The following is a 22,331-nucleotide window of genomic DNA, read 5'->3' as shown; positions in this document are numbered from 1 at the left end:
ACTGAACTGAATACTTTATAAAAAGGGGAAGTGTTTTATTGACAGATAGAGGAAGTACAATGACCAAAACAGCAAGCGTCATGGTAAGAAAATCCCACATTTCCTTTATTGCTCAGGACCAAAAACAAAACCAGCTGTTTTTTTTAAATTCAACATTTTAAAGTCCATTTTGTCCATATGAAAAAGAAATCTCATGAGGATTACAAGATCATTTCAGACCTACCTGATTTGCAGCCTCATCAGTTTCTTCTCTCATAATCCAAATATTCTTGTTTGACTCTCGGTAACGTAATCCAGGTAATGCTGTGCTTAGCATTGTGCCAGCGTCTTTTATTTCTAACTTGTATTGTCCAGGAGCAAAGGTTTTCAAAATAAAGTCACAAGACTGAGATAAGCTCCTCCTAACAGTAAAATCAACAAGTCCGAGTGCAATGACTAGATCAAACTACTACTTATCACACGTTTTGCTTATTGACTGTCATTTAGAATCAGTCAAAACACCTCCAGCGCCTTTGCTACCGTCTTTAATCTGATCATTTGATGAATTTATGTTCCAACCATATGATTTAGCACGTGACAAATATGACAGTAAAAAAACTTCCAAGAGAAAAGCTTCAAAAAAAAGTTTTGCTTTATTCAGACTTCACAGATCCATGGTCAACAGTTACAGTAACTCAGTAGTAGGTGTGTTTTTAGCAGGTTTAAGGTTCAGCTTGTCCCATAACAGTCATGGGAGATATGTTGAGTCAGAGCAGTGCCATCAGCAAACACATATCGTGTACATCGACCTGTAGAATTGCTGGAAGACAATGACCCACGTAATTGACAGTCTAGAGTGCTATATTTAACAATCTTAATAGCCAGCACGTGTAAACAAAGATTCTTGTGTTAATCTCAATAAATGTACTTTCGAAAAATGACCCTTTGACTAATTATACGAGGACTTCACTTTGTGTAAGCACCAAATCATTTTGTTTTTAAAAACTCTTGTATTTAGAATTCAATGCAGAGAAGAATTATTTGGTATTTAGCAGCTGATTGGCAATATGGGGACATTTCTGATGGGCAACATTTTTAAATATTTGACAGCAAACAAGGGTCATACAGAGACACAGTAAGACATAGTAAAAAACTTACTACATCAAAAAATACAAGGTTAAACAACAAACATTTGAACAACAGGTCTACAATCTTTAGCTCTAACTAAAAGCTACGGATTGGACAGGAGTTAGTTGACTCTGCCTACACAGTGTCGCTATAAAGCACACACTAAACCACCAAGATCTAGCTAAACAGAACTAGAAATACTAAGTTACTATATAAAATAGTAAAAACAAAAACATGTCCACAGTGATTGTGTCTGCTTACGCAAGACCAAAGTTGCTACAGGTTAGTCTGACCTCAAATCAGCTACTCTACACAAAGGTTAGTTTTAGTCTCCATCGCAGTCTCTCCACAGAAAGGCAGAGACCCCGTTGAGCGCCACGGGACCGAGAGCACTAGGAATCCATCCCCGCTGAGGCTCTCGCGCCTGCCAGAATCTGAAACTCTACCTGCAGCGTAATTTCACACAGTGTGCCTCTAAATGTCAGCTGAAGGAGGACAGGAGCTCAAATGGAGGTTAAACTAAGATTCAGGTGAGAACACAGCTGTTTATCGGTTCGCATCTGTACACCACACACACACACACACACACACACACACACACTTCACTGCTCCTCGTCTCCGCAGTGCCAGGTCAGCTTCTGCTCATAGAAGTCGATGACCACCTGGGGGCACCTGGCGCTGGCCTCACGGGCTGGCAGCAGGGCCACATCGTCGGAGTTCTTCCTGTGAGGGGGAAACACGAGGAAGATACCATTAAGATGGCGACTTCCAATTTGAAACTTTTCCACAGCAGCACACACTCCTGCCAGTTTGGAAAGGTAATTGTGAAGAAGGTAAGGCTGAGAGGAGTGAATCACATCCGATTTTAAAAGTCAGTTTATGTATGCGTTTCTTTTCTCATTTGTCTCAATTGAATTCTTCCTTATTTTTATTGTGTTTTAAATTATGTAATATCTTTGCCTTATGTAAAGCACTTTGAATTACCTGTGTTTAAAAGGTGATAATATAATATGGTATAAGTGGCTGCTTCTTTATTCTGCGGCGAGCTCTCCATAATCAGTTACACATCTGAGGAATGTTTGTCAGGTGGTCTCTGCCAATATTGTCCAACTTTGTCTCCTTAGTTAATGATATATTCAACAACAAGATGAAACAGCCTCATAAATCTGACTGTAGAAGCTTCATCTTCCTTTCTGTAGTTTGAACATGTAGATTGCAGCTTTAAACATGAACTACTTTGACTTTCACCATCACACACATTTACCCAACCCCCTGGCATTCATTCAAGGACAGAGAAAAGAGGAAGCGGTGAAGTTACCATTTGACGAGAAACATGAGCTCTCCCTGTTTGTCTGTGGAGCCGATGATGCATTCAGGCTCGAGGTAAGTGCTGAGGTTAGTGGGGGTCTCTGACTGCTCGTCATTCGGCTCGCTGTTGCTCTGCTCAGTGTGAGCCTGCTGCTGAGACTGCATATAGGACTGCAAAGAGGATGACAAGGACACAAGGTGCCGCAGTTAGAAGACGCCACAAAGACAATATCTGCATAGGAGACAACCTGAACAGGGCGTCTACATTTAGTTTGTACTTTACATGCCCATTGCGAAACAAAGGACATTTTTATTGCTTTCACTTTCAGGGTCATTACGGAACTCTCCACCTTCTCGCACCATTTACTTTCATATTGAGCCTTAAAACTCAAAAATGTAGGAACAAAATATGCCAACATAGTCAGATGTTATTCCCCGACTCTAGTGCAGATTGTCTGAGTGTAATGCCCTACATAAAACATTCTAATAATATGTTGTTTATTCCCCTTTACAGATTTAGGTGAGGAAGTTCAGATGGAAACAACATACATTTACAAAAACTCCACCACTGAGTCTCACATAGGCCTACTCACAATTTCTGTCTCCTGCTCTGTCATTTCTTCTTTGGGAATTAACTCTTGTACGTTTTGCTCTTCCTCATTCAAATAATGGGTGTTTCTCAGGAACTCTTCAATGAGTTCAGGACAGTCAAGATTGTCCTCAGGTTCCCATGTGTTTTCTGCACTGTAAATACGTCAAAAGGAGAAGAGAATATATTTAAATATCATGCACAAAAAAACAAAGGAAAATCCCACAACACGAGCAAGCAGATCTCACTCACTCAGTGAAACCTTTCCACTTCAGGAAATACTCCACTCTCCCATTAAAGATTCTCCGAAGAATTATTTTTTCTACCACAAACTCCTGGACAACTGGAGTCTCCTCTGTCTTCCTCTGTTTGGCAGTCTGCTTCTTTCTCATCCTGCCATGAGTGAGGTAGGAAATGAATGACAACCAGCGTGTTACTTGCAAAACAAAACAGAAAGTGTTACACCAGAGTGTTGTGAGTACACAGCTGTGTCTTTCAGACAATGATCCATACACTTATTGTAGCGCTAAACCTGCGGTTACTTTCGGGAGCACAACATACTACTCAGTCAATCCAAAACGCAACACGTTAGTATCTATACACGTTTATAGCTGATTCAGATTAGCTTTCAGGATATTGTGCAATCAGCAGCCTGGAAACGTGCCTGAGTGAAGCACAAGACGTTACAATGAACAATATTGCACGTACGCTTTCGCTGTTTACTTAATCTCGGCGGACAGCCTGCTGCGGTGCTGCTCGGCTCTGTTTGGAGCACGTCGCTGGAAACTACATGCACACAGAGCCGCCGATGCTGCTTTGTGCGCAAATGTTTCGCTCGGCGTGTTTACATGAGCGAAACAACTTTTCATGAATTACTTCAAATTAAAGATGGCCGTGGATGCTCGGAGGAAGTGGTTGCCAAGGGAAAAGGTCATGCCAGGAAAACCGGGAGGAGACGACGGGGACGAGCGCACCGCCGACCAATCAGAGAGCAGTCCGTTCCTCGTCCAGTGGTCCGGAACAGCCCTGCCACCCATGGGCGTCAACTGGGTATGGCAGGGGACTGTGTGCACTTGATATGCCACACTGGGATTATAGACTGGTGCCAGGTTTCTGTTTCTTTGATCTTTTTGTTTATTGTCAGTGGAAGCAAGTATGAATTTATTTGGAAGATACATGCAGGGAAAAGGCTACAAGCATAAAATAAAAAACTAAACCTTATCGGAAATCTGAAATGTAATCAATATGAGCGCCTGATAGAGCCATGTGCTTCACCATATATATTATATTATATTATATATTATATTATATTATATTATATTATATTGTATTGTATTGTATTATATAATATTATACTATACTATACTATATTATATTATTTACATTTAAGGTACAATTTTGAGGTATTTGTACTTTACTTATGTATTTCCGTTACTACCTTAAACTTCTATTCTACTAAATTCCACAGGAAAAATAGAATAATTCTATTAAATTGAAATCCACTTAATTTATTTTACCACTATAATTGGTAGTAAATTACTTTGCAGCCAAATATTTTACATATAAAAACATATGATCATCAACAATTAGGATTTTTTAATTATGACATTGTTAAAGATTTAATTATCCAACAGTATAGTAACAATTAGCTCAATTTTGACAACACTAAAATGCATAATTTAAAATTAAACTATACATATATAATGTAAATAATGTTATACAGAATTGTGCAATCATGCCTATAATGTTGAGAACGTTTACTTATTATTTACTGTAGTACATTTTGTTGCTAACATTTTAGTTAAGTTATTTTCTGAATGCAGTACTTTTACATGTCATGCGGCTTTTATATTGTCTTTTTGCTACTTTACTTAATAAAATCCACAAGCACAAATAGGTTTTCACGGAGGGGATCTTTACTCCTCGACCTCCTAATCCGCATTGAGGAGAATATAAAAAATCACCCTTTGGACGATTTGATTGACAGTGCCCTGTTAGCCAATGGGAAACCCTAAAGCTGCTGATTGGCCAAGTAACCACCACTAACAGGCCTTCCTACTTGACCATATTTACCTTTTTTCCACCACTTATTCTGCGCAGTTTTGCAAAACACCACTGGGGGACGCTGCCTGCTTGTATTGTGCTGCGGTTCAACTCCTGCACCCCGGGTCACTAATTAGAATGGATTAATGCTGCAAAGCTCATAGCAAAAGGCAGCAGAACAAAAGGTTTTACCAGGAGATGGACTCACGTTGGAGCTGCACAGTTGTTTCTGATACCATTTCATCCTCAAGGCAGGATTATGTAACATTGGGCGCATTTGTTCATGAAAGTTACCTAAGCATTCACTGCAACAGCCCCATAAGAATGTAACACAGATACAAGGATGCCTACAGTAAAAGCAGCACATGGTGATGTGTCACAGTCCTGAGATTTAATACCTCTTCATTTTCAATGAGAACAGTGGGGAGGCCCTGGGGATGTGATTAAAAGTGGTTTCAGTGAAAAGGCTGGCAGACGCCTGCATGTAAGATGAATGTGGTGTGTATCTTATCCAGAAAAGGAGCTTATTGATTCCGGTCTCAGAGGGGACAGGACACAGGTCTTATGCAGGTTGCAAATCAATGTTTGGTCATTTGGACCTGACACATGCACCCCATTCAACTCTCAGTGCAGTAGATACTTAAAGTAGATGATAGACTGTTGGTGTGATCATCAGGAATTGCAAGTTCTCTATTGATAAAGCCGATGTTGTCCGCTGTTGTTTTCTTCTGTTATTGATTATGAACACTGTGTTGAAAATATTCTCAACAATTAAACAACAACAATTTGCTCTTGCCTCAAATGTGCATGTCTTTCAACAAAGACTTATAAGTCATTAGAGATACTTTCTATTGTTGTCTTCTGAACTGTGACAAGCCTCCACAGTTTTGGCTACAAAAACTATGAAGTTGTATCCTCGAATGACCATTTATGAAATGTTCAGAGGGTGCCAGGGCTTTAATTTTGGCACATTTTGTAAAGGTTTAGAGAAGTTATCTTTATTAATGATTAATAATGGTAAAAATAAGTCTTTCAAGTCTGCAGTTGTTATTTATATATGGATTGTGGTCCAGATGTTCTTCAGGGAAGTAGTTGAATGGTTCATGGAGGGAGTCTCTCTGCCGAATTAAGCTAAAAAAAGACAAACCAAGTGTTATGCTGAAGGAGGATAAACACAGGCCAGACAGATTATTATTTTTACAACATGAAAACCCAAACATTGCTCTTATTAATAACCTATAACTGATGTAAGAATTGGTAGGTGATTTACTAACCATTAATAAAGCCATTAGTTACAATTTATAAACCCTGAATAAAGAGTCCCAGGTCAACAGAACCAGGTCAACCATACATTACATCTTGCAGTACACAGACCCAGAATCCAAGTCAAGACATGTGTTGGTTATCTGCCATATGACCTGCTGTTGCCCTTTGACCCCTTCCTGTCGGCTCTTTTGGGTTTTAGTACTAGTTGCCATAGTAACTGAGCAGCTAATACGGTTGAGCTGTCGCTGCAGGCGCTGGTATGGCAGTAAAGCATGCAGCAAGGTCCTGTCTGGATTTACTGCTCTGCTACAGTATGGATCCCTCTGGGTTATCTTAACCAAACTCTGGAAAGTCAGGAGGTTATTTCAGCTGCGTAACACAATGTTCAGAAACACAGGACAATCATTTCTACATGCACAACCTTTTAAAGAGGTTTTACTTAAACATTTTCACCTTTATGAGATCAACTGAGAGTGAAGATATAGACAGAAAGTATAGTTAGAGAGGGCTATAAGATACAATAAGGAGAACCGGTGACTACATTCTCAAATAACTTGGTACAAATCTTTATTCTACTATTACGGAAACATGAAAACAATAAAGTGACAATCTGGATTCTAGGATTTGAAGTTTAAGGGAAGGGAAGAAAGATTTGAGTTGTTTTATAAGATATGTGTTATGTCTTACATGTGTTTGTAGCCTAAATAACTCAGCAACAGGCAATATTTAAGTGATTTGAGATCTATTTTTGTTCCTAAAACTAAACAGACTGAACTCAGGATTGACCAGGGTACTAAAAATGAAATACAGATGTTGATGAAATAACATGCTCCAGTGTACAGGGTGAAAAGATATATCGCGTTGCACCATCATCCCTTAAATCTGCACACTTCTCTCCCAGACAAGCACATTCCTGGGGCCCACTGTGAATGCAGCCCTCATACAGATGGGCCTTGAGAGCCACCCTGTCAGAGCAGAAATGAGTCCAGATGGCTGGATCCTGCTGTGAGGGGCTGTAGATGGAGTGAGTACTGGTCTGTGTGGCTTAGGCTAACCCTGACTGGACCCTTTTCACACTGAGGGCCCCTGGCGTTCCCTCAGTACCACCTCGAGCCTCTCGGGTTACAGCCAGCGCGAGGACATTCACATTGGTCCTGTTATTCCTAACAAGCATTAATCTGGTTGTGTAAAGAGCAGTAATATTAGTGGCTGGTCTGAGGGGAAAGTGATTTACATGAGCGCATGACTGACTGATTGATTGGCCACATATTTGTACAGTGTTTTCTTGGAGATCATTCTCGCATGTAATGCAAACACACAGCAGCACATTTGGAGTAAAGGCAGCAGTGTGAGAGCTGAGGTGCTTTGCTGTCACCAACTCCGCCACCACTGCAGGAGCTCTCAGCGCCTTCATCAGCTCCACACGATGTCCTCAGATCACATTCAGAGTCGCACACTGAATCAATCTGGTGTCTGGTCCGCATGAGAACAGCAGCGGCTGAGAGAAAAGTGACTCTTCATGAGTAACAGAGGACGTGGAACAGCAGACCACCTGGGTTTGCTTGCGGAAATCTGTCTCCTGTTTCAGAACACTTATAGTGCCCCCAGATCTTTTCCTCTGTGCTATTCTATACCTTGTTCTGGCATGGAGAGCTGGAGGGGGGTAGTCATTGCTAAGCTTTGTGTCTATAGAGTTACTGGTGATGAATACAGTAGGAATGTATCTCCAGAGTATTCGTTTCACTATAGGTTTTAATGAGAAGATTAAACATTTTAAACCATAAATATGTGTGTATGGATAACTGAAGTAACAACGTTATATTGTGTTTAGGGATTTGAAGGACAGTTCACCCCGAAATCAATATTACATACAAAAACACACATTTCCTCTCCTACCTGAATTGCTATTTTGGTGTGAATAGTGATTGATGGAGATATCGTCCGTACAGATGTCTGCCTTCTCTCTCATATAATGGAACTAGGTGGCACTCGCCTTGTGGTTCTCAAAGCGACAAAAAAATAAATGTGAAAACTCAACAGGAATGTGTCTTTGCGGAAATCATAACCCGGTTACTCAAGATATATACCGAACTACACTACAGTTGGGTAGAAAGAACATATATACATATATATATATATATATATATATATATATATATATATATTGAAGTTCTGCAATATATGTACTATATATGAATGAACAATTTATAAGCTAATCATATATTTTAAATGTTAAATCTAACCCTGAAAAATAGTGAGGTAGAAGATAACGTAGCATAAAATGAAAATAGAAGTAGATCACCTTAAAAGTAAAGTATAGTACTTGTCTTATAACATTCCCCCAATAGCTTCTCTTTTTCATATAAAGTATGTTGCAGTATCAGCAGCAGCCGGATGTATTACTCAAAGATATATTACAGTTTTGTCCTAATGACAACTGACATCATTCACCATCTGAAAACACTAATGTCCAAGATCCAGCTTTTCTTTATGCAGAATCTTTTTAGAGACAATTCCTCATTTGACTCTGTGTAACATGGCTGCAGTGCTATACATTTAACTTTGTATTGCTGTCATTCCAACTGCATCAGAACTGAAACATGAATAAGAAATCATAACCAAATCAAAAGACATAAATGAACCGGACTCTTGGCACAGTTTAGAATTGATAACTTATCTGTACAGAGGAGCTTTCAGATAATCAATGTAAGTAGAAAGTAGTTCCTCCAATACCAGAAAGTAAAGTATGAGGGTCAGCTGGGCTGAAGAAGAAGTTCAGACAGTAGAGGTGGCTTTGTTGGAAGGGTAGACAGGTGGTGACTTCATCCCATGCGCCTCTTGGCTGGGGGTTTCCACCCATCGGATCCTGTAACACTCTGATTGACAGGTGAATGGCACCAATGACAAGCAACCCCCATCCCCCCAGGGGCCAATGTGGCATAAAGTGAATGGATAAGAGTGGAAGGGAGAAAGATCGCCTTTGAACCTAAAAAGACTATTCCCCCCCTTCTTCTACTTCTCCTTTTCTCCCAGTCTTTCTGTGTCATTCTCCTCACTTTTCTTTCTTTTCTCAGTGCGGGTGTGTATTGTTCTTGTGAGTTTTGTGGCTGATGGAGCTGGTTGACTCGAGGCAGAGTAAAATGTGAGTAAAGTTAAATTAAGTCCTTTCAGAGGGACATGGAGGAATGTGTCAGTCAGCTCACAGGCCTACATTTGTCAGGGAAGTTACAGAGAGAAAATGTAAGTATACACTCCTTTGAATGTCATGATATTTCTGTTTAGCATTGTTTACATTTTGAAGACTTTTATGTTTAAATGTAAGATGAATGTTACTTGTTTCTCTGTGAAGGGACTTAAGAACGTAATCCCTTAAATTCTCTTACTTTGATAACATTGTATATCTAGTACTGATGCAATAGTGGTATTTTTTGATAGAGAATGATTATAATAATTGATTTTTGTGATGTAAGACAAATGCTGTGACTGACTTTTGATGGATGGCTCCACTCACAAAGCAATGACTGCTGCTGTCTACACGGAGATTGTTTGCTTTCTTGTGTCCGGCCTTTGTCACACATCCTCTTCCATCTCAGTTTCTCCTGATGTTAAGTGTTCCCTTTCACAGCTGCCCATCAACACCCAGGGAAGCTATACAAGGAACGCTCCCCTGACTTGTTTTTTTTTCCTAATAGGCTAAGGGAAATGCAGAAGACAGGAGAATGGATAGGCTCAACTGGAGCTGCCTTAAAGAAAAACATAGATGTAACATATTAATAATGAGCTCTAGTGATGCTGGTAGGTGCATGTTACTTGTGGACAGAGCCAGGATAGCTGTTTCCCCCAGTTTCCAGTCTTTGTGCTAAACTAAGCTAAGGCTGCTTGTGGGAACTTCATATTTACCGTACATAAGTGGCACATTTATCGTGATTATGATTTTCTATGATACATATAAGCTGTTTATATTTTTAGCAAATAACCTAAAAATAAACCTTCTCAAATGCTGATGTATCTGGATCTGTATACATATTGACATACATACTATCCTTTATACTTCTTTACCTATGAGGGCTATAAACAATTGCTAGGCTCTTAGTGCACTTTTCAGCACGTAGACAGCTGAATAGTATCTCATCCTGAGTGGTGGAAAGACCTTTGCCTTGGTAAATCTCCTTGTCACTACGCAGCTGCTGATTGTCTACTCTCATCGAGTGCGGCTCCACAAACCACCGAATCCAGTCTGTTGACCTTTCACTCTTTCTCTCACTCATAGCTGTACGCTTTGAACTTTAGATCTGCTCCACAACCAATCAAGATTCAACCCCTTAAACCCCACATTTCCCCCCCCCCTCTGGCTGAAGGAAACCAGCCCATCTGCAATCAAACTCTGTGTCTGGTCTGCACAGGTCTGGATGCAAGGCTTTCCCATCAAAAACAGAGCATTTGCTTTCTGGGTCCTGGGGATCTAAAGCTTTTCTTCCTCAGCCAAAAGTATTTTGACCATGACCCATTTCAGCTCAGACAGGCCTATAGCAGCTCCATGCCATCTGAAGGCTAAGTGCTCGCTGTATAGGCTCCAGCGTGAGCACATGGTCGGACTAACCAGCTCTTGAGTTTTGCCTGCCTGCCATCTGGAAAATAACAGCTCTAAGCAGGTCCTGCCAGTAATTACCCTGCAAACTCTGAACAAAGGCCCAGAATACACTGTGGTGAAATCTGAATAATTGATGTAGACAGGCCGCAGTAACTGATAGGCTGGTCTATTCCAAGGGGTGAACAGTTTAGTTTTGGCTTAAAACACCAAAGTCAGGTTTGAGAATGTGTATTTGGTTTTGATGATGTAAGTTAGACAATAAAATGTTCAGAAGTGCAACATTTAATCTATAAAATGTGTTTGTCGTTGTCGTTGTGTGCTTGAAAGCGACACATGGCCACACAGCTGCACCTAAAATGTGACACTCTGGTGACATGTGTTATGAGTCGAGATACATGTACAGTGTGTGTGGTTTTCAGGTTTATATGACAGCAAACACATTCACGATTACATGGAAAGCAACACAGAGATTCAAATAATTGTTTTAAGGGAATAGTTTTTTTTTGATACAATGATTGATTTGATACCAGTCTCATTATCTGTACAATACATAGGAAGCTACCGCCAGCAGCCAGTTATCTTACCGTATAGACTGGAAGCAGGGGGAAACAGCTAGCATGGCTCTGTTCAAAGGAAACAAGACCCATCTACCAGCACTTCTAAAGCTCACTAATTAATGTAAAAATAAAAAGCAAGGTATAAAAACAGGGGGTTATGTGTAGGATTATTTCTTGGGCAGGCACAGTGATTTCCTGGAGTCTCTGCTGGTTGCCTGGCAGTCGCACAATGACCACAATTAACATGGTAATTAGTGAGCTTTAGAGGTAGCCTACTGATAGAGTGATTTTCTTACCTTTGGACAAAGCCAGGCTAGCTGTATACAGTCTTTGTGCTACATTTAAGTTAAAGGCTCTAACAGAATGTGTTTGATGGTCGAAAATCTCAAACCACTGCCCTCTTCCACAGCTTTCCAAAGTCATTTGGGGGTCTCTGTCTGACCATTTCTGTAACTTACACTCAAAACTTACAATCCAAAACATCTACAATACTTCTCCCTCAGGCTTACCTTTTTTTAATTTGTTACACGCACACAGGTATTTGTGTCACTTTTCTTGAAAGGTTACAACACTATGAATGCTTTCCAGGAAATGTCCAGGAAATGCTTTAAATGAAATTGGTGTTATGCCCTTGATTAACAATTATCCCGTCTCCTCCCTCTTTACGCAGGCAGGATTATAAACCCTTTTGACCTCCAATGTGGTCAGACGACACGTCATATAAACTAGCTATTTTCAGGCATAACCCAGCATTAACCGGCTGTGGCTTTATATTAAGCGTAAACACATAAGAATGATGTTCTTATCTAACTCAAAATTAAAGTCAATAAGCCTATATCCTAAAATGCCCAACTACTCCTTTAATCATTCTGGTTTCACAGGGAAAAAGCGAGATGTGTAACATTTGTCCCCCATATGCGATCCACAACTCTGAGTTAATTAAAATCAAAGCCACGACGGTTTGTAGGCAAGACAGCTTTTCCTCAAGTAAACAGCTTCATTCTTGCCATGAAATAGTTGCTGGCTGTGAAAATTAGTTTCCAGAGCTTGCTTTCCACACATTGGTATAAAGCACTAAAAAACCACAACCACTCCCTTAGTTTTGAACCACTGCCTGGACCTGACAAAACATGAAGCTGATTTACATTGTCCATCCTCCTAAATGTCTTTTTTAATTACAATCCTTTCAGGGGCTAATCTGGAAACTGTTGCTCAGTGTGTCTTGAAAATAAATTGTTTGCAGCTGAGAGTCAAAAGTAGAGGAGTGGAAACCCAAAGGGGGGGGGGGGGGTTGGACAAGTGGCAAAGTCCCTCCGGTGAAATGCCATGTTTAGGCTGATGCACAGGAAACAGGCTCTTACTAGCCAGGAAATGAAGTGGCAAGCACAGGCCGGCTTATATTTCCCCTCCTGCTCTCAGATGGGCCTTGTTAGAAGGGAGACACCAGGGCTCCAGCTTTTGTGCACACAGAGCCAACAGTAAACAACACTGCAACGTTTATAAAAGACTTTAAGTGCTTGTGATGGCTGAGTGGTATGTTGCCATGAGGTCTTGAGTTTCTCAGACCTCCCCCCCCACCCTCTTTCTCTGAGGGGGAGCTGAGTCAATGGTCACAATGTGAAAGAGCTGAAAGTAATCTATGTGCAAGTGAGGGGATAGTATACTGAGGAATAGTAGAAGGTAAACTCATGCTCTGCTCATGGTAGGGGAGATGTCCTTCAGATAAAATGTTAAACCTTAAAATCAATACTCTGAATCATAAATCACTTGCAAGAAAGTGCCAACAAAACAAAATAAACAGGCGGTTATGTGCATATTCTATAGAGACTTCAAGGGTGAAGGCTAGTGTTACACTTAGACCCTGACATCGTGCAACATGTTCACCTTGACTAAGAGCGATGAATAAAATACAACAGCTGCCAGCAAAAAAGGAGCAAATACACATTTTGTCTGCTGTGAAAAAATTATTTTATCCCCAAATAAAAGTTTGTCTTACCTAATGGTATAACATGTGTGCACAGTTGTATCTCACCTCGATGTGTACAACAAGACTTATCAGTGAGTATGTACAGGACTGTCTCAGAAAATTAGAATATTGTGATAAAGTTCTTTATTTTCTGTAATGCAATTAAAATGCTTCTTTTCCATAGCCCAAGTCAGACGCTTCTTCCGTTGTCTTGAGTTCAGAAGTGGCTTGACCATGGGAATACGGCTATTGTAGCCCATTTCCCGGACACGTCTGTGAACAGTGGCTTTTGATACCTGGACTCCAGCTTCAGTCCACTGTCTTTGAAGCTCCCCCAAATTCTGGAAGCGACTCTTCTTCACAATGCTGTTAAGGCTGCGGTCATCTCTCTTGGTTGTGCAGCGTTTCCTGCCACATTTCCCCCTTCCAACAGACTTTTTGTGGATGTGCTTTGAAACTGCACTCTGTGAACAGCTTGCTCTTTTAGACATTTCTTTTTGTGTCTTACCCTCCTGATGGAGGGTGTCAATGATGGTCCTCTGGACAGCAATCAGATCAGCAGTCTTCCCCATACTTGTGATTTAGTTTACTGAACCAAGCTGAGTGTTTTTCAAGGCTCAGGAAACCCTTGTAGGTGTTTCGAGTTAATTAGACGATTCAAGTGATTCGTTGAACACCCTACTAGTATACTTTTTCATGATATTCTAATATTTAGAGATAGGATATTTGAGTTTTCTTAAGCTGTATGCCATAATCAGCAATATTAAAATAATAAAAGGCTTGCAATATTTCAGTTGATTTGTAATGAATCCAGAATGTATGACATTTTTGTTTTTTTAATTGCATTACAGAAAATAAAGAACTTTATCACAATATTCTAATTTTCTGAGACAGTCCTGTAATGTTAGCCATGATCATCATTCCTGTAGAATAAAAAAAAAAAGAATACAGGTAATATGATTCATCCTCTGGGGACCATGAAAGTCTGTGGTGGCCAAACCAACAGCAATCATGTAAACACAAATATATGTATATATTATATTACATATACAGTATTATGGATCTACAGTATCTTATTATCAAAAGCCTGAATGTGCAAGAATAAAATGTTATAGTCGGAGAGAGGATGACAGCCGTCTGAAGCTCCTGTAGACAGAGATTTCCTGTTTGCGTTCACATGTTCGAAGGTCAGAGCTGGCTGGATGCCCACACAAACCCAGCGCTGCCTCTCTCCGATGTAAGAGACCACCTCAGTGTGAAGGCCTGCCACGGTGGTGGAGAGCAGTGATTCATGCCGTGGAGCTCAGGGCTAAGTTGAAGTCAATATAAACAATTACAGTTGATGTACTCTGAGTGTGGGTATGCGAGTCAGAGAGGGATGAAGCCAGAGAAAAGAGAAATACTGCTGCCTGACTGAGCTCAGTGCACATGTTTGCAGTATTTTCTTCTCACAGGCAAAAGGATGACCTGAGCAGCTCCACTTTGGAGCTCATGTGGCTCCGGCCACGGAACATATACTGATAATGGTGCGTTAAGGGGCTGCAACTCAAGCTGAACACCACAGTAGTGGTGGGGCTCTCAGAGACGAGTGACGGCAGAGTCTGACAGAAACCTTTTCACCCTTAGTTATAACCTTCAAACTGTTTCTGATCTACATATATTTACACAATCAAGCATATAACTAAAGAAAGGTAGAGAGGAAAAAGCTAAAGTCTCTCTGGCCTTGGAGTTATCGCCTGTAGGAGAGTCGACACAATTCAAAGTGTTTGAAAATTAAATCCAAAGAGCTTTCCTTAAAAGTTAGTAAAAGATTGCGAAGAAAACATCACACTTCTTGATATTACTCTGGACTGAGCAGTATTCATTCTTTGCTTCTGTAAACTAGAAGCCATTGGCCGACTTTTGCATCACTTTTACACTCCTTCATCTCACTTGTGGTTGTTTCCATCTGTTTGAGAGGAGGTTAGAAGTTGACTGGCAGAGGTCCTGCTCTCTGAAAGTCAGCGGCTCGCTGGAGGGGCTTGTTTCTATCAGGGGTGAAACACCGGCCCGTCCATCACCCTGACAGAGCTGACAGCCATTAAGCCAAACCAGACGAGTTCCTGCCAACAATCAAAGAGCTTTTCATTGAAGGAATCCAGCTATGGCCTGTCATCGTGAAGGGGGTGTTTCCAGCTGTCAGCTGAACAAGGGGATTCTCTGGGTATCCTCCCTCCCTTTTTATTCAAAGTCTCTGGTTAAATCCAGTGCATTGGTCAAGAGCACATGCTCCGCCCTCTCTCTCTCTCTCTCTCTCTCTCTCTCCGCGAGAGAGAGAGAAGCGAACGAGCGAGAGAGAAGATCACGAGAGACGAAGCAAGAGAAGGTAGGCAGCGAGAGCGCGAGGCGGCGGGACGGGAGCGAGAAGACGAAAGAAGGAGAGATGAGCGGAAGAGAGAGCTAGAGAGAACGAGCAGAGCAGAGAGACGCGCGCGCGAGAGCAGCAGCGCGCGAAGAGAGCGAGAGACGCGCGCGAGAGAGGCCGACGCGACGAGCGAAGGCGAGAGGCGTCTCGCGCGAGCGAGAGAAGCGCAGCGCGATAGCGACGCGCGCGAGGCTCGCACGCGCAGAGAGACGGGACACGGAGCGAGGAGAGAGGACGACGAGCAGGCGAGCGAGAAAGAGACGAAGCACAGAAAGAAAGAGAAAGGAGAGAGATCGAAAGAGACAGAAAGAAAGAAAGAGAGAGCGAGAGAGAGAAAGAAAGAGAGAGACGAAAGGAACGGCGAAATAGAGAGAGAAAAAGAGAGAGCGAGAGAGCGCGAGAAAGAAAGCAGAGGGAAAGAAAGAGAGAAAGAAGGCGAGAGAGACGATATCTCGAGAGCGAGATCAGGAGAGAGAAGGAGAGAGAGAGCAGGAGAGAGCTATATCGCTTCTCGCTAGTCTCGATCTCATCTCTCGCTAGCTCATCATCGATTAGCATCTATATCTATCCCTTACTCCCTCTCTCTCCTCTCTCTCTCTCTCTCTCTCTCTATCTCTCTCTCTCTCTCTCTCTCTCTCTAGCTCTCTCTCTCTGCTCTATCTCTCTATATCTAATGTCATCTAATTCATCTGTTGTCAATGCAATTTAGTTGTGTTGTGGGGAGTTGCATAGCTCTGTGGAACCTTTCTTACTTGCTTATATAAGGCTGTGTTATTATTGTTCATGGGTAAATACAGTCCACTTGCTCCCCAGTCATGCCAGTGCACTTATTCACCACTTGAGGGAGGCAAAACTAAACAAACGTCAAATAGCAGCATGTCTTTAAAACCTATTCATGAACAATAACAAATACTGCCACTAACTATTATTATTAATAATAATAATAATAATAATAATAATAATAATAATAATAATAATAATAATAATAATAAATTGTATTTATAAAGCACCTTTCAAAGCTAAAATAATTGTGTCCAGATGGAAAGCTTTCCCCGCATACATGAAAAACTGTATAAATGTTTTAATCATTTGTATTATTTTGTTCTTCAATTTTAAAAGATTAATTGTTTGGTCGGTTTAAAAATGATACAATGATACAACTCATTCATGTTTAATGAGCCAATTTTTGCCATGTTATGCATCAGAAAGCGACTTGTTGCCGATTCTTTTTTTATGCCAATTGATTAATCAATTAATAATTGTTGCCCTAATGTCCCTAGTAAATACTTCATTTTTGAAAAAAATCACAATTTTCAAAATGTAAATATGAATTAAAAAAACACTGGCATAATAAATTGTGTTTATTATTTTGGTCATAATCAGATTTCAGATGAGAAAAATCTTCACGTTAGATATTGCTCACTGCTGCTAAAGAATCTAGCAATTGTTTGCTTAAAACACTTCCAATGTGAGCTCTGTGTCCTGAATCTGCACACTGTGAGGAGAGCAACACTGTAATGTGATGCTGCACTAACAAAGGTAAAGCTGTAGTGTTCTGTCTTTTCACGTCTCTACATTCATTAATGCATTGTAATCACACCAATCTGATGAATTATGCTCCTTTAAATACACACACAGCACATATCAACAAGCTGTCGCAACATTTCTGTCTTCACTTGCAACACTTTGTCAGACTCGAGCCCTGTCTGGCGCTTCATTGGGTCTACTATTATATAACCAGTGAGCCGCCTGCATGAATCAATTATTCATCTCCATGTCATAACACTGAGGATGCTTTGATTATGACAGACAGCCAGACAAAGCAGTGCAGTAAATGGCACAGGGCAAACACGCACCAATCTCAACTCAGTCTTTGGCTTCATCATGTGACTACAGAGGGACAGCGCCTCCAAAGAAAACGCGTGTCTCCGCTGCACTGAACGACTGCTTGATTTAAGAAACAGCCCATGGCAGTTAGGGAGTCAATACGAGCCTATTCCGCCAATCTGAATGTCTGTAAATCTTTCCACATGCAAGCCGTGGTCAGTCCAGTGCAGACAGAGGAGGGCAGATATATTTTCTTCTTTATCTAAAGTGTTTCAGGGAACTCTTGTAGGCCTCATAAAGGCAGGTGGTGTTGACTGACTACAGTGGTCGGTTCAAAGGTTAAGCAGTTCAGCAAATCTTGATTTATCTGTCAGGATAATCAACCATGAGCATCTGTTCTGGACAACTTATCTGAAGTTAGAGAAAGAATGAAATAATGGTGACTGTAAATGTTCAAAGGCTTGTTTTGAAGGTGGCTGTGACTGTCTCTCTGCACTCAGGGATGAAGAACAGCTCCATTCATGTCCACAGTAAATCATGAGGTTAAAACTTGCCATACTTTATAATGACAGCCTGTCCTTCACGTCTTTTGTACTTTTGTGTTTGCCTCTACAAACAACCATCTGCGGCCCAGTGATGGTACACTGGTTACAGTAATTCCCTGTCACTGGTGCTGTGATCAAAGCACCCTGCTGGTTCTGGTTAGTTTATAACAGTACAGCCTGCACACCACCGTCTCTTAATGTACATGTTTTATTGGATAAAACTGACACTTTGAGATATGGTGAATCCTAAGAAAACCATCTGTTCAACAGTCCATATAGAAGAAAAAGAGTTTGGTCGGCATGAACAAAATAAACCGCAGACAGTATTTGTTAACTGTTGAAAGTTTGAATGGGCGGATAATCATGTATGACCACACAAGCAATTCACTCACAGCAAGAACAAGTTTGCTCCTGTGATGATCAAGGGTAAAAATGATCAAAAGCTCCACAACAGCTACTAAATGGATGTCAAGGTGAGATTGTTTTGTCAACTGCTGTTTCCAAGGTCAAGAATAAACTCTGAAACAAAATGTTGCTAATATTCCTGCTTTTTACATTTGTTTGCATGAATAAAACAAGCTGGTGTTTACAGTGAATGTGGGGATGCATGTCAAACAATGTTTTTCTTTTGTTTATTACAACCATCCAATAAGTGCATAATAAATCTGCTCTATAATTTCTTGTATTCAAGATCTAACCTTCATGATGTGCTGCTGAATATGTTATTATTGAAGCCATCCCTCACATGCCTGCCACTGCTAGCTTTAAAAAACAAAGAAATTCATAATACAGTCTCTCATAAAAAATACATGCACAAAATAAATAATCATGAGGCAAACAAAGCTATTCCTGGAACATTACCATTAGTCTTGAGAGTATGTATTAATATTTATAGTCTGCTTCACACTATTACATTTGCATGGCTTTGTTTGCCACAGTCTTGTTTCTAAAAATGGATATAGGACATTTCCTCCAGACTTACAAAGCAACAGTAAAGAGTGATCTCATTACCGCGATAATGTTTTCACACAGTGTTTAATACCTTCACAGTAACTCATTCTCAGAGGTTATCGCCCGGTTGTTTGGTTTCTATTCTCAGCCTTTGCTTCATAAGAAATGACTCAGGATACAAATTAGGTGTATGAATATTTTTAGAGATTATTAGACATTACACAAGTCTCTCTAGGGTGTTTGTTTTCCACCCAGTCGTTAAGTGCCTTGCATCTGTTAGCCAGCGAGTACAAATAGTACAGAATGTCAGGCTGAATAGGAGTGGAAGACATTGTGTCTGTGTGTGAGGGAGATAAAGCAGGAAAAAAAGGAGAGGAGAGAAAGCGAGAGAGAGAGAGAGAGAGATCAAAGACTATGGCCCTGTATCAAAAATGAGTTTGGAAGGCTCTCCCTCCTCTCACCATCCGGCTCTCCCCTGATCATCGACCCTGAGGAGAATAAACTCAATCCATGTTAAATTATAGATTAAGGCCCGGCTCTGGCTATGGTTTGGCAGCTGGCGGCTGCATTCGCGTCGAGCTGCACTGAGTTTTACACACTTCTGCTGCTGCTTCTGTTGCCTCACCTGCTGCCTTATTAAAGTCAACATCAAACACTCTCCACAGATGAAAAATGGGGTTTAAAAGAGACTGTATGAATACGTAAAGATTCTCTTGACAATATGCTCTCCGAGAGGCTTTGGCTGTGTTTTGTTGGCTTTGTGGATGAGTTAACATTTAGCATTACTTTTCCGGTCAGAATGGTTTTTTTTCTCATTGGTGATATTTTATTCACAGATGAGCTTTGTTCTTTTAACGCCATGATGAGAGGATTTGGAAAGTGCGAGTTAACATTTTTATGGATATTGCACTCTGTTCTTAAAATATTCCAAGAAGATGATGCAATCACAGGACTGCAGAGCATCATAAATGCAAATCTCACACAAAGCTATCAATATCCTTATCCGCAGAGACTTAAGTATGACATAAGCAATGAGAAGAAATATTTTCAACTTCAACTTGTGATCATTAGCGATGACAAACAGCGGAATCATCATACAGAAAGCACGTGTTGACATGTGATGAACTATGTGGGCAGTCCGTCACAGACGTACATCTCTCAGTGCATCATCTTTTTGTTTGTAGATGCATGAAGGTCGTCTCTGCAAGTTGATGGTGTCACAGCAACAGACTGTTCACTCTCTCAGGCGGGTACAGAGCACTACATAGATGCACCCTTGACCTCGGCCCTCTGCTGACAGCATGTTACTGTAATGCAGAAACACACTCTGTAGCCTAGAAGTGTTGTTTAATTTACTAGGCCTACCAAATAACACCATCATCATATGATTTATTTTCTTTACTTTTTCTTTAGTCATATTTATTCATGTTTTGTGTTGGTATTGCATTACATTATATTGCTCACCTGTTTCGACTGCACCTCGACGAATGAAAAAAAAAGAAGAAACTGTTCTCTGTATGTTGCACTTTCATTGGTTTGGCTTATTTGTAGCTAATGGTTGAATTCATATTCTATTGTTTCTGTATGTTGCACTTTTGTTTGTCTTATTTTAAGCTATTGTTCTGTACTTAAAGGATTTCACCTATTTGAAGCTAATTTGCTAGATTCTTGCTGTTGGGAGTTGTATCCTCATGATTGTTTGCACTTATTGTAAGTTGCTTTGGACAGAAGCATCAGCTAAATGAACTGTAATGTAATGTATTATTGTCAATCACTTTGTGACTGTTACAGTATCTTCACATCACCAGTTCACAGGCTGCTGTATGTGCCTCCCTTATTTGTCAGTATGAGTCTCACAGTTTTGTCAGTAAACCTTCTGACAATCTTCAATTACAATTACAGTAATTGTGAACACTAGCCATGGAAATAAATGTAATAAATGTAATAAATGTATAAATCACAAATTACAACAAATAATCAGTTTCCATGCCACAGCATTTTATTCACAAAACCAGCTGGAGCACGATTCATTTTATCTGAAGTGTAGCACTTTCTTGTCTTCTCTAATAATGTATTTTTAGTGGATGTTTTATAAATAGCAGGAGAAAAAGCCAATTCTACATCTTGCATAAATATAGAGTCCGATGTATGAAAAATAATGAATGTATAATTTTGGTACAGTCTGTGATCGAAAATAGAAATCTTTATCTGTTCTCAAGAACAATAGTGCAGCGACAATATTCCTACGTAACAACATTTAGTATTTCCCTTCCACTAATTTCATGCAAAGCAAATCTCATAGGGCAGTCAAAGGCATCAAGATAATGTCCAGTATCAACATCAAACATAATACATGCAGTTTTAACATAATCTGCATGCTGTACTACAAAACACTGTGATGAATCTCAAACGATAGAAACAAATGGATACATATATGCACATTGCGCTTTACAAAGACCTTAATACTTTGTACTCATTCCCCTATTAATAACAGTAATAGTTATATGTAGGCGCTTGTATACAGAAAGTAGATCCGGCATTACAGACATACAGACTTGTGTTTGTCTCAGTCAGGTGGAAAATAAAGAATCAATGTTGGAAGCCTTGAGAGGCAAGTGAGAAAAAATGCTGATCTAAATTGTTTTCTCATGTGAAAAAATAGCTTTTTGCCAGGATAATCTTTCTAAGTTCCTTGTTTTTTTATTTACATCTGTGAAACAGGTGGGGGGAAAAAAGGTTTTGCCAGGATAATCTTTCAAAATTCATTATTTTTTTATTTACATATGTGAAACAGGTGAGAGAATTTCTTTCTGCCTGGATTATTTTCCTAAATTAGTTTTTTTTTCTTTTTATCTGTGAAACAGGAAATAAAAGTTTTAGAAGGTGTATTTGTTTTTGTTCATTTTTCATCCAGTGTTTGATGTTGTAATTCTCATTTTGGCCACAAGAGGCTGAAGTGCATCACTACCCCATGACTAAAGGCATTCATGCATTAATTCCTCCCTGCACAAGGTACATATATTGTGTGTTAGCAAGTTATGTAACATTATTGTCAAGTCTTTCTTTTGCCTAGAAATGACAAAACCCTTTTTCCACCTGTTCTTAACTCATATGCACAGGAGAGAAAATGATTTAGATCATACTTAGAAAATGGATCACCAGATTTTCTTTCTCACT

At 40.1% G+C, this 22,331-nt stretch overlaps 2 protein-coding genes across 5 annotated transcripts in view; both read right to left on the bottom strand.

The window, feature by feature from the left end:
* snx10b (sorting nexin 10b) overlaps positions 1-354 on the bottom strand; it is a 1,867-nt gene extending 1,513 nt beyond the window's left edge. Inside the window, exon 1 of the mRNA XM_029451335.1 lies at positions 224-354. Coding sequence (XP_029307195.1) covers positions 224-316 — 93 coding nt within the window. The 5' untranslated portion in view covers positions 317-354. The remainder of the gene's footprint in view (positions 1-223) is intronic.
* cbx3b (chromobox homolog 3b) overlaps positions 1-4,056 on the bottom strand; it is a 17,793-nt gene extending 13,737 nt beyond the window's left edge. For 2 of the 4 annotated variants that reach the window (XM_029451333.1, XM_029451332.1), the window contains exons 1-5: positions 3,881-4,056; positions 3,257-3,397; positions 3,009-3,159; positions 2,426-2,586; positions 1,676-1,830 (exon numbers count right to left, since the gene is read on the bottom strand). In XM_029451333.1, the coding sequence (XP_029307193.1) occupies positions 1,710-1,830; positions 2,426-2,586; positions 3,009-3,159; positions 3,257-3,397; positions 3,881-4,041 (735 nt within the window). In that variant the 5' untranslated portion in view covers positions 4,042-4,056 and the 3' untranslated portion in view covers positions 1,676-1,709. Of the gene's footprint in view, positions 1-613; positions 1,831-2,425; positions 2,587-3,008; positions 3,160-3,256; positions 3,398-3,712 lie in introns of those variants that run through there. The other 2 variants (XM_029451331.1, XM_029451334.1) reach the window with 2 other exon arrangements.
* Positions 4,057-22,331: the final 18,275 nt, after the last annotated feature.

The sequence above is a fragment of the Cottoperca gobio genome, chromosome 16, assembly GCF_900634415.1.
Source record: "Cottoperca gobio chromosome 16, fCotGob3.1, whole genome shotgun sequence".
NCBI classification, from domain to species: domain Eukaryota; kingdom Metazoa; phylum Chordata; class Actinopteri; order Perciformes; family Bovichtidae; genus Cottoperca; species Cottoperca gobio.
Note: the sequence above shows the minus strand (reverse complement) of the source record. Positions and strands in the feature narration are given on the sequence as shown.